Source organism: Cottoperca gobio, chromosome 1, assembly GCF_900634415.1.
Source record: "Cottoperca gobio chromosome 1, fCotGob3.1, whole genome shotgun sequence".
In the NCBI taxonomy this organism is placed as follows: domain Eukaryota; kingdom Metazoa; phylum Chordata; class Actinopteri; order Perciformes; family Bovichtidae; genus Cottoperca; species Cottoperca gobio.
Window position 1 is genome coordinate 23,090,062 of NC_041355.1, and position 16,651 is coordinate 23,106,712.

General features: G+C 41.7%; 1 protein-coding gene across 18 annotated transcripts in view; it reads left to right on the top strand.

Annotated features, from left to right (window-relative positions):
- rims1b (regulating synaptic membrane exocytosis 1b) overlaps positions 1 to 16,651 on the top strand; it is a 79,432-nt gene that overhangs the window by 2,581 nt on the left and 60,200 nt on the right. For all 18 annotated transcript variants that reach the window (XM_029438689.1, XM_029438747.1, XM_029438758.1 and 15 more), the window contains exon 2: positions 14,411 to 14,624. In XM_029438689.1, coding sequence (XP_029294549.1) covers positions 14,411 to 14,624 — 214 coding nt within the window. The remainder of the gene's footprint in view (positions 1 to 14,410; positions 14,625 to 16,651) is intronic.

A 16,651-nucleotide genomic window follows, 5' to 3' on the forward strand; every position in this document is an offset into this window, starting at 1 on the left:
GAGCTTCATAGAATATTTAAAACCACAATAACAAATATTGCATATAGATTATCTGCATAGTAGTCATGTTACATACATAGTCGCAAGTTTCCACCATCTTAATTGCCTCCGCCACCTGTTTTTAGTTTGGTTTGTTTGTGTGTTGGTTTGTTTATCTGTTTGTCAGCCAGATCACAGATGAACAACTGACCCAATGTCCATGAAACTTTGAGAAAGGGTGAGGCATGGGCCGATGAAGAACCCATGACATTTTGGAGTGGATCTGAATCACAGGGCGGGCACATGCATTATCTTTCCCTTATTGGAAACGGCCTTGGTCTGAGCTCTCCGAGCGTCCTTTAGTAGCTTTTGCTGTCATACAAACAATCTCAGTTGACAAAGCTAAACTTGGTTCCAGACTTTTGAGTCATTGGTCACAGGAATGGCCAGCAATTCAAACAGCAGTTGTGTTGTGCTCAAATTCAGCTATTGTTGCAGGTCGGAGAAACAGTCAACCAATTAGAACGTTGGGGGATTGAGAACTTCCTACACAGATAACTAAATTCCTGTAAAATAGCGACAGAAAAATGGCAACAAACAGGGATTAGATCGATACATTTATACAGGCTGTCGATATTCGGTGTGTGTATCAGTGCATCTCTAAATGAAATCGCACTTCAGTCGGATTATCAGTTTGAATTCCAGACAGGCCATTAAAAATATCAAAAGTGTGTACAATTAAATTCATTTCATTTCTGTTCTATTTGTGTTGTTTTAACAAGATCTTAATTCATTTCTGTGTAATTTTGCTGCAGCCAAAAATGTGTTAGAGTTTCTTGTAAGCAATATAATTCAAACCTCCCTATCGATGTAACTTCTGGAACAATTCATATTCATTGGAAAAGTGGACTTCAATAGCCAACGATGCTTTCTCCTATCAAAAGAACATTCTGTAACTTACGTCAACACTGTTCACCTGGTCAGCACTGTCCAATGTGGTGGCAGCGCTGCCTGAGACCTGAGCAGCTGGCAGTGATAAGGTTATACTGATACTGGACTTTATCTGTCATGAGCTTAACCTCCAGCATGAGAGAAACTCAAGCGTCCTGATCTGCTGCACCTGGTTCTGGTCTCACCGTTTGCTGTGAGAAATGAGCAGCTGGGCTCTCACTGATTCACAGCGCTAACGAACACTTTGTCCACGTCTAATACACTATAGACTTCAGACTCTCCCTCCATTGAATTCCTAATCCAGAGGATGTTAGTGGAGGGGAGCTGTCATACGGTGGGGAGTGAGCGAAATGCTGAACGCAGCAGTGACCAACCGCTCCGATGCTGTGACGTTAAAAACACTCCTCTTATAGCACAGCAGGAAATCTTTTCACACTCAAAACTCCCATCCACCCCTGGGAGCTTTTGAGGTTTCCAAAATGTAAATATAGAAATAATGTGTAAAATATTGATGCGCTCAGCAGAGAGGTTGTAGACATTTCATCTGGGGTTGGACGCACAACACAGGGCCTGAAGGTTGGAGTGACGGGTGTGTTTAATGGAGGCACCCTCTTGTGTTGATTTTAAGGCAGAGCTAAAGTACAAGTCAACACTGTTAGTGCTCATACTCATATCATTTACTGGAACTCACATCTGGCTTTATTCATATTTTTGTAACATTTATGAAATTCTTTAACATGTTTTTTAATCTATGGCACAATGCAAGGTGTTTTTGATTGGAGTTTGCTCCTTCACACCAGATGGACAGAAGAGGAAATCAGGATTTTAGGAGGTTAGGATTTAGAGGTTTTAAAGATTAGAGCGGTGGAAAGAGAGAAAAGGGGGAGACAGAAAGAGTGGGATCTTCTGTAAAGGGTCCCACATGCACACACACACACACACACACACACACACACACACACACACACACACACACACACACACACACACACACACACACACACACACACACACACTCACACTCACACACACTGCTAATCTCTTCACCAGGCCTCCCCAATGCTGCAGGCTACAGGGTGCATATAGAGGGCAGCGAAGCCCCCCCTCCCTGCGTCATGTCTCATAAGGCTGCTACTGTCCACTAAGAGGTCTGTTGCAGTGCTGTCCAAGGTCAAGAGTAGGCTTAGGAGAAAACGATTGATTTTCTTTTTTTTGTATCTAAATATAGTTAAAGCTTAAAGCTGCACGAATCAATGTTTTTATAGCAACAAAGAACCAAATGACCACATGTAATGTGAAAGCACTGTTGGTAGTAAATGTGGTGAATTATCACTTGACTTCCTCTCAGCTCTATGGAGCGTATTAGCGTCCTATGTCTCTACTGTAAGAGTGTCCCTGACTAAGAATGAACATAGTCTGATTGGTCAAGTCGAGCCTATCGGGTTTTTTTTTTGCTCAATGATTGTCGCAGTTAGTTGTGTGCATGTGCAGCGCTGTCCGTAGTACTGACACGGAGCGGAACACAGGCAGACAGGCAGACATGCTTAGTCTGCTTGCTTTCCGTGGTTGTAGATAAAACTTTGAAGCCAAACTTGATTCCTCCCATTGGAGCAATCCACAAACTAAAGGGGAACGGACAGCCAACGACAGAGAGCCCCGCAAGACGCAAACATGTGTTCATAAATTCTAAATATATCTCGAGCTCTGATAGTGCTAGCTAGGCCCATGTTGATGTGTGAGTGCTCTGATTAATAAATGTGTTCTGATGTTGATACAATAGTAATAGTAGGTGTAAGTAGATAGTAAGTAGACGTAGATAGAGGGATAAGTAGATTGATTATATACCTTTATTAATTGGGAGAAACCAATATTTTTCTATTTAGAATCAGACGTTCTTGAATCCAAATGATTTCCAATGTTGCTCCGTATAATGTGTAAATAAACACATAGCTATAATAACATTAAAAGATGTGTCAGTATTGTGTTTACAGCATGCTGGCCTGTCCCTACTGTAAATGGACAAAATATAACTTTTTGTTTTTATAGGTGATGATTATCCATGACATGGGATTTGGGCAGAAAAATTACAGTAATTGTGTTAAACTTTTTCACAAATATTACTAATGTCTAGAATAGAATTAGAAGAATAGACATATATTTAGGTAACTAAATGTTTAAGGCTTCTTTCAAAGATAAAGGATTTAGTTGGAATTCTACAGGAAGAAGAGATCACCGGTATCATTTTCTTTTTTAGATATAATAGTTTTATTGTGGCATTTTTGCCCTCATTGAACAGTTGCTAGCAGATGTGCTTTCACCAGCTTCTAACTGACGTCTGCTGTGTCCACTCAGCGTGTTTTATACAATATTACTCACTTTTGTACAATGTTTATCTTTCTAACCAGTTTGAATTAGATATGCTTCTTCTTGCTAGGATACTTTTCACTTGTTAGCACAGTGTCTAGCTGAAAACAGTAGCAGCTAGCATTATGTCAAGTTACCACATTTTGTCACTAGGGTTAAAGCAACGAAACAAAAGATTACCACTAAACCAATTTGGTACTTTCAGTGGAGATAAAGAGAAACAATTTCACAAGCAGACTTAAGAGTTTCAAGGTTTCTGCGAGAAAAATGCTAATGTTGAATTATGGATCAGCTCTGAAAATAGCACACACTTGGAAGCAGTTCCTGAAATATTTAAATATTCAGTCCAGTGGCTGCTGTTGATGTTCTGAACCTCCTTTTTTGTTAACCTGTTTCAGTTTTGGCCCACTGTTGAATTTCACTAATTACAGTATGTGTGTGTGTGTAAGTGTGTGTGTGTGTGTGTGTGTGTGTGTGTGTGTGTATGTGTGTGTGTGTGTGTGTGGATGAATGATCATGTATTTTAATGTAAATGAGAAACATGTTCACTCCCATTTTAAACACATGCACTCGTACAAGCACTCTTTCTCACACTAATATACTGCCCATACGTATCCATACAGTCCGTTGAGCATGTGTACTGCAGTACTTGTGAGAGGCAGCACACAGAATGCACCACAAACCCAGATGGTGTGGCTGTTCTCTCGGTCTGTGGATAAAAGTACGCTCTCGCAGAGACAAAATGCCTCTGTTACTGTACAGTTTGTCCTGTTGCTTTGCAGCCAGCCTCCACTCTTTTTACAGACAGCTGGAGAGAGTGTGAATGCACGTGCTCCATCCACAATGTGTGCGTGTGTGTCTGTGTGTGTGTGTGTGTGTGTGTGTGTGTGTGTGTGTGTGTGTGCGTGCGTGTGTGTGTGTGTGTGAGCATTCAGAGTGTGCTGGATTGGATCTTCACACTTTGCTCTTAATTAAAATAACTCAAAAGCAGTCGGGTGTGTCTGCAACACCTGGAGGAATGGAAGCCAGTGGTGTGTGTGTGTGTGTGTGTGTGTGTGTGTGTGTGTGTGTGTGTGTGTGTGTGTGTGTGTGTGTGTGTGTGTGCATTCTTTTGAGTTTGTCTACACGTCTGTCATCTCTGCTGCTTGTCTAAAAAAAACTGCATCTTGTGTTTGCTTCTCAGTTTTTCTTTGTCAAATTAAACAGCAAACACAGAAAGAACACTCACTGGTGCATTTTTGGGTATACCTCCACATGCATGTGCACGGTGTGTGTGAGTGTGTATGTATGTATGCTAGCCTACACTGTTACTTTAAATGTGGGCCAAAAAGTGAGTATAAAGGCCAAGAATCTCAGCAGCAATATGATGATAATTCTGAGGATATTGGGCTGTTTAGATCTGTAGTTCCCACATTTCCATCTGTCAACCATTGTGCCCCCCCCCCCTTGTGACTTTTTAAAGCCAGGTCTATTGTATTCCCAGTTTGGTGTGGAAGACCTTGACTGGTGTGCACAGAGCCCTGTCCTCTACTCTTAGACTGTATAAAATATGTTACAGATTTAAACGAGTGAGTAATATAAAAATGCACCACATGTACAGTTATCAATAACGGGGACATGAGCTATAGAGACCAACAGCAGGCATAAACATGTTATCTCTGCTGTAAAGTTCAGCCTTTTAACATGAGGGTCTATGGCTCCTCGAGTGGCCATTCTAGTAACTGCAGTTTTTGGCACTTACGCGTTAGCTTAATTGTTCAGCCTCTAGTCTACGCCATCAAGCTAAATCTTATCGCCCAACATCAGTGTTGGACCTGACTGCTCTTATTGCTGAATTGGAGCAAATTCTTGCAGCCATGTTCCGAAGGCTGGCTGGAGACTGGATTTGAACTACTGTATGACATCACTGTAGGTACTTGCTATGCATGAGGGCCTAGATCCCTTACCAACTGAATAACTCACAACAATGTGTTCAACAATGACATACAGGTATGTTTGACATATTTAGTTGTCTGCCTGCATGTATGTTAAAAAACAAACACATACAACCATGCCTGCATTGTCTTGAACAGCTCTTGTTTCCTCCTCTTTTCTAAAAGAACAAAAGTAAACATGTCCTTAACCCTCGGTGCTATCTTTGGTCTTTTACTCTCCTATGCAATTTGTGAAACAGCCTTTCCTCTGTATGTTTATACAGCTGTGCTGATTTGGTTAATCATTAACTACAGCAGCAGAGACATAGGTGACAAAATGTGGGACACTCACAGAGGACGGGAGGAGGTGGTGTGGCTGGGTGGGACTCTGAGTGAGTGTTGAGAATGAGAGACCTGAGCGAGCCTCGCTGAGTAGCCTCTTTAGTGCTCTCAGACCTCCCTAGCATTAAAGTTTAATGAGAAAGCATTCTACTTGGGCTGACCAGGCTCTCTACATCTCCCTCCCTCCCTCCATCCATCTCTGTCTGTGTTTGTGGTCAGAGGAAGTGATGGGATTATATCCTGAGCGGCTGACTCAAACGTGTACCCCCTGGTAACACCAGTCAAGAATGTCTCTGTACGCTTATTTAGATGATGTTAAGTGTTAAAGAATGTTGTGCCATGAAGAGCTGAGTTGTGTCTAAATGATGCGGCTGTGTGTGAGGGACACCTGTAATGTAACTGCTGCGTTATGCAGAGCACTTTTGCCAACCACAGCCAGGCTGTTTCAGTTCCTCTCATAGAGAAGCCCAAACACACTGAACCCTGATGATCACTGAGCAGCTTTCATCTTTTTCATAGAAAACTATTTCCTCAGCAGCTGAACTCTTATTACACATATAGTAGGTTATACTGTATGATATAATGCTCATGAACAGGTCAATGCTCCTATTTCAGGTGACAAATTAAATGAAAAAACAACATATAGCATCTTAAAGGAAGCGTCTTAAAGTGTCTTAAAAAGGGAATGTCATGGTGATCTTCACTTGGGAAGATATCCTCTTGATTTATCGAACAGTCAGCTGAAGCCTCATGTTAGTCTTTGCTGAACTGGATGTTGTCCCATCACTTACATTTGAATCACTTTATCAAGGGATCTCTTCAGAGACATTATGGAGAAGAATAACTTCTGACCTGTACGCATGGGCATGTGAGAAGTGTATTGAAATAGACTTGAAAAATGTGAATGAACAAACCAAAAACATAACCTCCTTGACGGAGGCAATACATCAGTTAAGACATGTTGGACATAAAAACAGTGTGCGAGCATTAATACAAGTGGAACTGAGGATCTGACAACTGATCCTCAGTTCCCCTGTGATGTCATTTAAAACACATAGACATGTGATTGGTTCAAAGCCTGATACACATGTAAGCATCACATCGATGGGTCAGCAGTGATGTCCCAGTGTACTCACGCATCTCTTTAGATTCATAACTACAATTTAATCATCGCCATGACACCCTGATACAATACCCACTGAAGGTCATGTGTCTGTCACTAGTAAACAACTATAAACTGCTATAAAGCAGGAAGAAAACAGTCGCTCAACATGAATCAGCAGACACTGTTCAAGCACAACATTTGGGATTTTAATAAAACACGATGCTCGCCGTGGATCTTGCGGCAACGGTAACAATCCAACACTACAATTATTATTATGTGCAGCTCACCATGTGGAGGTTGGTGGGACCCACAGAAAATGAAGTGAAACAGAAGGAGGGGGGCATCAGAAGAGTGCTAGACGAGGCTGCTGGGATAGAGTGAGGGGATTAGAGGTCGCCCATAATTACTCTACAACTACTCCACCATCTACATTCTTGACTTACGTCACCCAGCAGGCTGTGTGAGGTCAGAGGCTTTGGCTATGTGTGTCTCAGTATTCAGAGAAAGGGACAGTGCAACGTGAATTGTATACAGTATATACAGCGATGTGGAAGAGAACATTTTTATCAATCACTTGGCTTTGACAGAGTGGAATCCAATGTAAAGTATTGAAGATAAGAGTGAAGTATGAGAGGGAAAGAAATACATGATATGGGGGACGAGTGAGAGAGATATAAATGGACAAGAAATAATAAATAAATACATGAGGAGGAGAGAGATAGAGTGATGCCAAAAAAGCACTCTGCTCCATAAATATGGGTAAAACACTCACAACATCAATAAAAAGAGTTATCAACATCTAAGCATTGGCTGTGGGAGAGGCTGCTCAGTCTGATGCTACAGGCTCAAGCTACAAGGCTACCTTCGTCTGGCATGTTAGCCTGGTCATCCTGGTCACACAGCACTAAACACAAAGTGCACTGCAGCTGGTGGGACTGTCATCAGTAGGTATTTGGTCCTTAAGCCACAATATTGAACACATTGACATTTTGATCTGATCATGGTGCTAGATGTCAGAGGATCAACAAAGTTATTCAAATTCATCATTAACCTATATCTTTCTGCATAATGGTTGTTTTGGCAGCCTGGTCTCCTAAAAAGGACGTTCCGATACAACAAAAGTACATTATCAATGATGGATTATGAATAGTTGTTTCAGACAAACACAGGTCTGTCACCCGGGAGACGAGTGTTCATGTCCCGTGTGAAACCAAAAGTCGACGTTCACTTATTTTAATCTACGTCCGTAACTGAATAACAAACTTGTTGAGGCCAAAGCATGATCTTTTACCAAACCTCACCAAGCTGTTGTGTTTCATTTTTGTTTTGATTTAATTCACAACGTTAACCATGTGTTTATAACAGAATAGAATAATTAGTTTCCCTCGAAACGTAATTAACAATGCAGTTTAGTTGTGTGGGAAAGTCCTTTTATAGGAGGCAGGGAGGTGTTTTGGAGAAATGATAAGGGATCGTTATGGTGGTAAAAGAGTTACTTTTCTCCCAAAACTTCATGCAGTCTCGCTCCTAGACACAATAAAGTTTAAATTCTTCTCAAACATAAATGAAAGAGAACACAGCAGGTTACATTTGGTTTCATTGAGCATCGCTCCCCTGAGGCTGTGTACTAAACCAGCAGCTTTATGTGACTACAGCAGTCAGATGTGGCTTTCACATTGGATCCTTGAAAGAATGACAGCTGGGATTCCAACCCTATCAAGCCAGGGAAGATTGACCAGATTGTTTGAGAAATTGCTGCCCTATAGATAGATACACACACTGGCCATCTGGGTGCTTTATTTCTGCTTGCATTGTGACGTTAGTACCATTTTATAGCCTTTTGACAGTGGAGGGAGCCAAATGTGTAAAAGTCATCATGGATAACATCATGGCAGGCAAATAAGAAAACAAAGAAGATGTTTGCATTTGGTTAAGCACCCATCTGTTGCTCTTTGTCTTCCCAGTCTGTACCTCCTTCCTTCTTTTCATTGCTTCCACACACCACACCCAAATGTTTTGATTTATGTTACATTTATTGACAATTAACTTTATTCTTCATTTACAATAAATGACTATTGTTCCTGCTTTTATAAACTTTTCCTTTATTATTTTCCTTTCTCTGCTCCTCTTCTTCCTCCCCTTTCTCTTTCCATCATCCTGTCTCCATCCTCTTTCCATCATCCACTCCTCTTCTCAAGTGATATTTATAGAGTGGCTCCGGATGCATCGGCTTCTCTCCTCCGCTGGTCTCTGGCCCACGCTTGTTTCCGTCTTGGATCTCTTTGTTCATCCTTTGCTTTTCCACTTGTTCTCCTTCCCTCTCCTCCTCATCCCTGCAGACAGCAGATTGTCGATCCATCTCTTTCTGAGATGGGAAGACTTCAAGGATTGTGTAGAAATCACTCCTCACCTGTTCTTCCTGTCTTCCTGTTTCCTATTTGTTTTTTTACCACACTGTGTCTTCTCCCTGTCTGCTCCCTTTCATTTACCTCTTACTGATCACTCTGCCTCCACCCCTGACTCCTCCTCTCCTTGCCTCCTCACTGCGTGTGTCAACATGTTTTTCCTCTTCCCAGTCTCTAGCTCCATCAGAAGCAGAGACGTTCTTTCCTTCAACGCCCTCAATAGTGCTGTCATGGAGTGCTGGGACTATTGATCCAGCATGCTTGTTTTGTTCTTTCAACTAAAGCTCCAATCCTCTGAAAAACGGCGGTTTGTGTTGTTACAACCATCTGTGAAAGACTGTTCACTAAACCCTCTCCTAAACAGCGATGGTCTAATCATACCTTAGAAACTCTAACTATGCAACGCAGGTCGGTCAAGGATTTCTCCACTTGTCATCAATGAAGGTGGAATAGTTTAGACGGCAGACAATTGTGCGTTAGATAGTGTTTGCTAAACTCATTGGTTAGTCCTTGTACTCACATCTTGGGGGTCATCCCTGTGTTCCCAGGGTCCTCGTTGTAAGAGATTAGTAAGGGCTATCTTTACAGTTACAAATGCAAAAGAAGAAAAGGAGGTGGGCGTTTTAAATGCAGTTTGAATGGGAACAATAAAGTCAAGGAAACATGTGGGCGTAGGTTTAAAAAATTATAACATCAGTAGGCTACAAGCTGTAGCATTGCTAAGAACATACAACCCTTTTAAAGGGCTCCTCAATGAGTCATAGTAAGATCATAATGAGCTGGGGAACATAGGACCCTGGGAACATTGCGCTCCCAGATCTTGAATTGTACAAATACAAATATTCAAGCCTAAATCTACCGTGCTGTTTGTCCAAATATGTTTGTCCAAATAATACAATTAATAATACTGTAGTATTTATATTTTTATACTTAGTATATATGTAGTCTAACTTCTTGTGTCTTCTCCAACTGAGGAAGAGTCTTCTGCAAGGCGTCACCGGTAATCAGCTGATGACACAGAAATAGTACTGCCCTACACACACACACACACACACACACACACACACACACACACACACACACACACACACACACACACACACACACACACACACACACACAGCCAGCCAGCTCTCCCCTCCCCAATGTATTCATAGCGGTGCTAATTAACAACTCCACACCAACGACTGGTAAAGAGAGTGGGGACACAAGAGGGAGAGATAAAGAGAACATGAGAGAGAGAGGGAGAGAGAGGGAGAGAGAGAGAGAGAGGGAGAGAGAGAGAGGGAGAGAGAGAGAGAGAGGGAGAGAGAGAGAGGGAGGGAGTCCTTGGACATGCTGAGCTGAATATGCGAGCCCCTCTGCGAAGGCAAATCCGTACGTGTGTATATGTGGGTTTTTCTGTCTGTGTCATTGTTTGTATTTGCCTATGTATGTGGTATGTGTGAGTGTATGTAATGGTGTGTTCATTTGCACACTTGTTTTGACAAGGCCAAAGCAGGGCTAACCCACATCTGGCCCTTGGTGTTGACCTAGAGAGAGGACACAGCCCCAGCTCAGCCAGGTCCCACCACCTGGTGACTGTCTACAACTCACATGCTAAGTGTGTTGGATAGTAAAACATTACAGTAGTGCTAACAGGTTACTTGTGTCAGAAATGAGTAGTGTAATGTAACGGATTTGTGTGTTTAGTGAAATCACTGGTCTTGGTCAGGATGTTGCTAGAGGCAGGGAGTATGCCTAACCTTTGTTAAAAGAGGACCTTATCACCTTCATAGAGATAAAACAGGCTTAAAGGCTGCGTAGAGCTGAGGGGAAATGTTGGGTGATTTGTGTAGGCTGCAATGAGCAAACCCCTTTCATATCACACATAGCCATTTTTGTTACATTGTTAATATAAATGAAACATTGGCTAGTGTTACAACACTAACGATGGATTTTAAACAGTAGTTACAAAAGGGTTTAGATAATGACTGTGTTACTTCAGCTCTGTGATAATGTTTTAAGTCTGTGGTTTGTAGTGGATTTCATCTCTCAGGCCTAATTTGGGCACACGCTAATGTCCAGGAAAGATGGTACAGTTTGATTCAGGCTTTGAAGAAATTACTCAATAAAGGGAGAAACAAATATAACAAAATGGACATTATCTTATTTACATCATCTCTCTATGCAAGTCCCTAGCAATGCAAATATTCTCAGGCTGTTTTGAGGGAAATGGACTGAAAGAGTCTGTTCTTCTGTCTGCTCTACTAAAATATGTTAGTGCTCCTTCACCACCTGCGATCGCAGGCCTGGTGGCCGACTCCTGGGGAGCCGGCAGGCTCAGGCCTGTAGTCCATGAACACACAGTGATTTAGTTTTTATCCGTATTGGTTGGGGTCACTCATATACCCCCTGCTGAGTCAAGGTTCAGATTAATATAAACGCTACTGTTCATGATATGCATTTAGGTAGACATTATGATGAAAAGAGAAACTGTGTGCTGACGCAGAAGGCATGAATCTGGACCGTCACATTATCTATTAATAGGGCGTAAATTTAAGATGTTGGAAGGTGTCTGTGTGTGCTCAGTAGGTTTTCATATTGGTAGCTCAGAGTTGTGGGAAGAGGTCACCATTTAGATACATTTAGAGTATCCAGAAATCATGCAAGGATATTTACATAAAGATATATGAGAAGATAATAAAGAAGATGGCACTAACTTGCTAACGTTCAAACAATCTTTTGATTGATAAATAACACTGCAGATAAAAGGACACACATGTCATTTTTTTGTATAATGGGGTGAACTGTCCCTTTAAGAGATATCTTTGTGTTTTATCGCAAATGGACAGGAAATTGTCCAGACCTGATATTAGAACGTCACCTGGCTATATCTAGAGATTTTCAGATAATGTACCGTCCCAACATCACAATGGATTTAGGCTGAGAACACAGACTTATTTTAGATTAAAAAGTCTCCTCATGCAGCTTTAACAGTGCATGTCTGCTGAATGTGTGGAAGTGGCAGAAATACTGATGAATCCGTGGCTCTAAGAACAGGAACAGCTGGTACACTGACACCCGCTGACACCCAGCGCTTGACGCCACCACGTTACCATGGCAACCGGCTGTGCACCCTCTGTTTCTGACAGCTGTTCCCATGGTGCCTGGGTTTGGCTCAGCCCCTGGGCTCCCATTGGCAGGATAGATTGCTTCTCAGGGTCAGAGGTCATGTTTATGACGTTGCTGCCTCGGCGGTGTCATATTTTTCCATTTGAATTACGTACAGATCGGTTTAGCTGAGGTTTGTGTCAACGCTAATGTCCATTTATCATTATTTATGACTATTTGCAAAAGCAAAGCTTGGAACAGTTTTGAGGGAAAACATGCACATGCTATTTAAATTCTCTTGAGTCTATTTGCATGTGCAGACACTTAAAACCTTAATTTGTGTCTGCCTGGAGGACTACAGTTCTACAGGATGCTTTATCACAGTGTCTGTGCTATCTGTTCAGAGCTTCCCCCTGTCTTCCTCTGCCTAGCACAGCCAGAAGTGGTGATGTTACAGAGATCAGAATGAGTGTAATGGTATAAAACGATGCTCTCATGGTACAGCGATGATCTTATTATGTTGATTTATTTGAAGGTCCTAGCTCTGCATTATAGTTGGCACAGATGCTTTGATGTTGAGCGCCTCGTCATTAAGGCTAGCTGTAAAGTCCCCTTCAGGCATTACAGGAATTAAAGAACATTAATTAACAAATATTTGAGAAAAAAATATATTAGATGTGGTAATATTCAAAATATCAGCCGAAAGGTGATTAGGCTGTGTACTACAAATTATATTTAATTTTTATTTTTTTACACATTTCATTCAACCATCCCCTGTGTCAGCTGATTGGCCAAATGTGTCCCAGTCCTCGAGTCACCTCCCTGTTCCAGCTCTGTGCGGTGGCAGTCTGCTGTCTCTGCTCTCGCACTTCTAAGAGATGGCTACACAGGCTCTGGTGAAGAGGACTTCTGTCAACTCATTTCCTGGACTTGGAAAGATATTTTCAGGGAGACTGTATACTTTTTGGAAACATATTATACAACGTTTCATCTGCACAGCTTGCTTTTCAGCAAAGACAAAGACCTTTTTTGCAGCTGAAAAGTATTCTGTACAGACACAGCATCGCTCCTGGACTTTGGATAGGTCATGGTGGAGGACTGTTATCGCTTTGATTTTTTCTATCACCAAAATCTGCTGACAACAGATCTGGTGTTAAGTTTTCTGCCTGTTTCCTACCCAACAGCTGAGGAGGACATGTCTGCTTTCAATAGAGCCAGGTGATCGAGTTACATTTGAATGCGTTTGGGGTTTTTGGACTGATGCTCAGACAGAAAAAGGAACTTTAATGTTAGTTTGGGATTTCGGAACGTGTGCTTCAGGACTTAATGATTAATCAACAATGAATCACCTGCTCTATTAAAGGAATGCTTATTATAGGAATTGTGCAGCTTTTCTCACTCTGAACCATTACTCAGTGTGCTGGAGGCGTTCAGTGTCCTGCTAACTAACCAGTGGGCCTTCCACTTATTCAACTTTCTTTTTAGGGTATTTTTAGCATGAATTTCTCATTTTTACCTTAGCAAAAGTGCAAACGTGTGAATGCCAGTGCACTATATTATCTCGATGAACTTCTTTGGACAAATAACTTGCAGACCGTAAAGTCAGTGTGCTGCCAGAGACTTAACTAAAGTTTGTCTGCCTCCACAAATAGGCAAATTGGCTGCAAAGCTGTGAATGAAGCCATCTCCGTCCTCTGTATCTCTCTCACTCAGCGAGGTAATTAAAGTGGCTGTCTGGGTCCCCTATATGAGAGCCATGGTATGCTAATGCAGTATTCCTTTGACAGTTCTGTTGAGACAACATTGTGGGTGTTTTCACATGGCCTGATTTGCAATTCACACAGCGTTATTTCCATCATAGGCATCCCAGGAAGCAGGGAGGGGAAAGGCTGTGAGCCACAGAGAGCAAAACTGAGCTGAAGTTTTATTTAATTGCGTGTATGATTATTTTGAAAGGCACCTTTCAAGTGCTGCTCTAATTGCCAGTTATTTTTGCTGGAACCAGGAAAGTTGTTCTCAAACATGTGCTTGCATAACATCGCTTTTGTTTCTGTTAGATTTAGTTATCTGAAAAATTATTCAGTTATTCAGAAATTCCACCACGTCTTTTTTCTGTTTTTGTTTTTATGAATGTAAGGATATTTAGAGAGGAAGATCTGTCTGAACAGCGCCGGAGGCTAAAGTTTATCAAGTATAAAAAGTTTATGAATCCATGATGTACCACTAATGGGCAATCTTCAACTTTTCTCCCCACTCAGAACGCTGCACCAGCAGTTTGAGAGCTACAAACAGGAGGTGCGTCGCATCGGGGCGGATACGCAGCGCCAGCAGACCCAGCTGAAGGATGACGCGCCCACCTGCGGTATCTGCCGCAAGACCAAGTTCGCCGACGGCTGCGGCCACCTCTGCTCCTACTGCCAGACCAAATTCTGCGCTCGCTGTGGAGGGCGGGTCTCTCTGCGCTCCAACAATGTGAGAAACCTGACCCATGACCTCCAACCTTCTCCTTTCTTCCTCTCACGCTCACCTCATTCCTATTGTAGCTGGTGTACAGTTGGTCCTTCTGCTTCTGTGTTTGTTACTGTCTGCTTTGTCGCTTCCTAGTCACACTTTGGGGAGACCAAAGTGTATGTGAGGAATGGCTTGGCACCAGTCATAGGCCCTTCAAGGATCATTTCAAGTCTGAGGCTGTAGTGTTGTGGAATGGTTATAAATCAAAGCACTTTAGCTCATTTGAACGTGAAGGCACAGCAGTAACAGCATCAGTGTCTCCTGTGACTGCACCACAGCATCAAGCGAGCATGTTGGACAGGGACAAGGCTGTGTATAAAGAATCTGGCAATACGAAGCATATCAGGATACAGCGGTTACCATTCATTATATTGCAATGTATTGCGTTACTCATAGTATAAAGCACACACCACCACATGCATAACATTTGAGTAATACTTTTACACCCTTACATTATGTCCTGTCAAGTTTACGTTGTTGCATACGTTGGAGTGGAATAGTCAAAAGGTTTAAGATTACAGCAGCAAACACAACACAGAACAAACCACAAGTGTATCGATATTTTCTAACACCCCTATCGGACAGGCCTGACCTCCTCAAGCAATGTCCCCAAACAAAGAGAGAAAAAGAGCAAAAAGAGTAACAAGGTTCCCGTAGGAGTAAGTACGGAGCTGTAGTTCATGTTTACACTGTTACAATTTTAGCTGGTAGGCATGTGCTGATTAGCACTAAACACAAAATACATCTGAGGCTGACAGGAATGTTATTAGTTTTGAAATGATTTAGTCATAAAGCGAAGTATTAGAGATGATGATGATGGTGCAAGAGGAAAACTCAAGAAATCCCCCAAGATCATCCCATGTGGGACATGAATGTCCAAAGTTCATCCATCTTGTAGACATAGAGATATTTCACTGGATAAGTCAAATTTAATTTAATTTAATTAAGACACGCTATATTAAAAGTCAATGGAGACACTAAGACAGTAGGTTTATGTCTCTGGGAAACAGCACGGCTGAAAAGAGAAACAAACAAACAAACCAAACATTTAATGAGCAGTGCTACGTCAGAGCTACAGGCCCACACTATTCCAGATTACAACACCACACACCAACATGAATACCACCACACTATAAACATTCATTTGATTCAGTGGGGCATCCATCGATAAACCAAATATGTTTGCACTATTTTAAGACCCGGTCCTCTTCCATTCAAGCATTTTATGGGCTCCAACCCAAGAGAGAGGACCTCCTCCTGGGTATCTTCCCTGACTCTGGGCCCTCCATCCTTCGGCCCGCTGGTCCCCAATCTGTTCAGGATCCGCTTAGCCCAGCTGGGCCTGAATTCACACTGGCACCAAACGTATGTAGAACTCAAAGACCAGTCCGAGCAACAGATAAAGATAGTGTGGAATATTTCTTTCACAGCGGACAGGCTGTTACATGGAAACACAGAGATGAGACTAGCATGATGTAAATGCAATCTACCCATGACACGTAAGGTAAAGGATTAATTTGAAGGGATATTGTTCTCAAAATAACATCAATCGATATTTCCTTTTTATATAATAAAAATAACGAGTGTTTTAATATTGAATTTAATTCCTTGAACTTGATACTTTTCAGGGGTCTAAATAATTGAACACAGTGAAAAAAATGTAATGCACATTTATGTGAATAATTGTTTAACAAATAGATTTAACCTCTTACTACATGTTCAGTGTATGTGTTCGTCACGTTGACATTTTGAATCAATGAACATGTTTTTATCCAGTCAAATTAAACTGGGTTTACAGCAAATACAAAACATATTCAATGCCTGGTTCCTTCACTATATAGTTATATTTACTGTGTGGGGACGTGATTAAATATTGGAAATGCCGTCTCACGTTGAATTACAATAGAATTTTTCAGTCACACAGTATTTTTACTTTCAGCACAAGGATTTCTGATCATGCAACTACTATATTTATCAAAGTTACACTT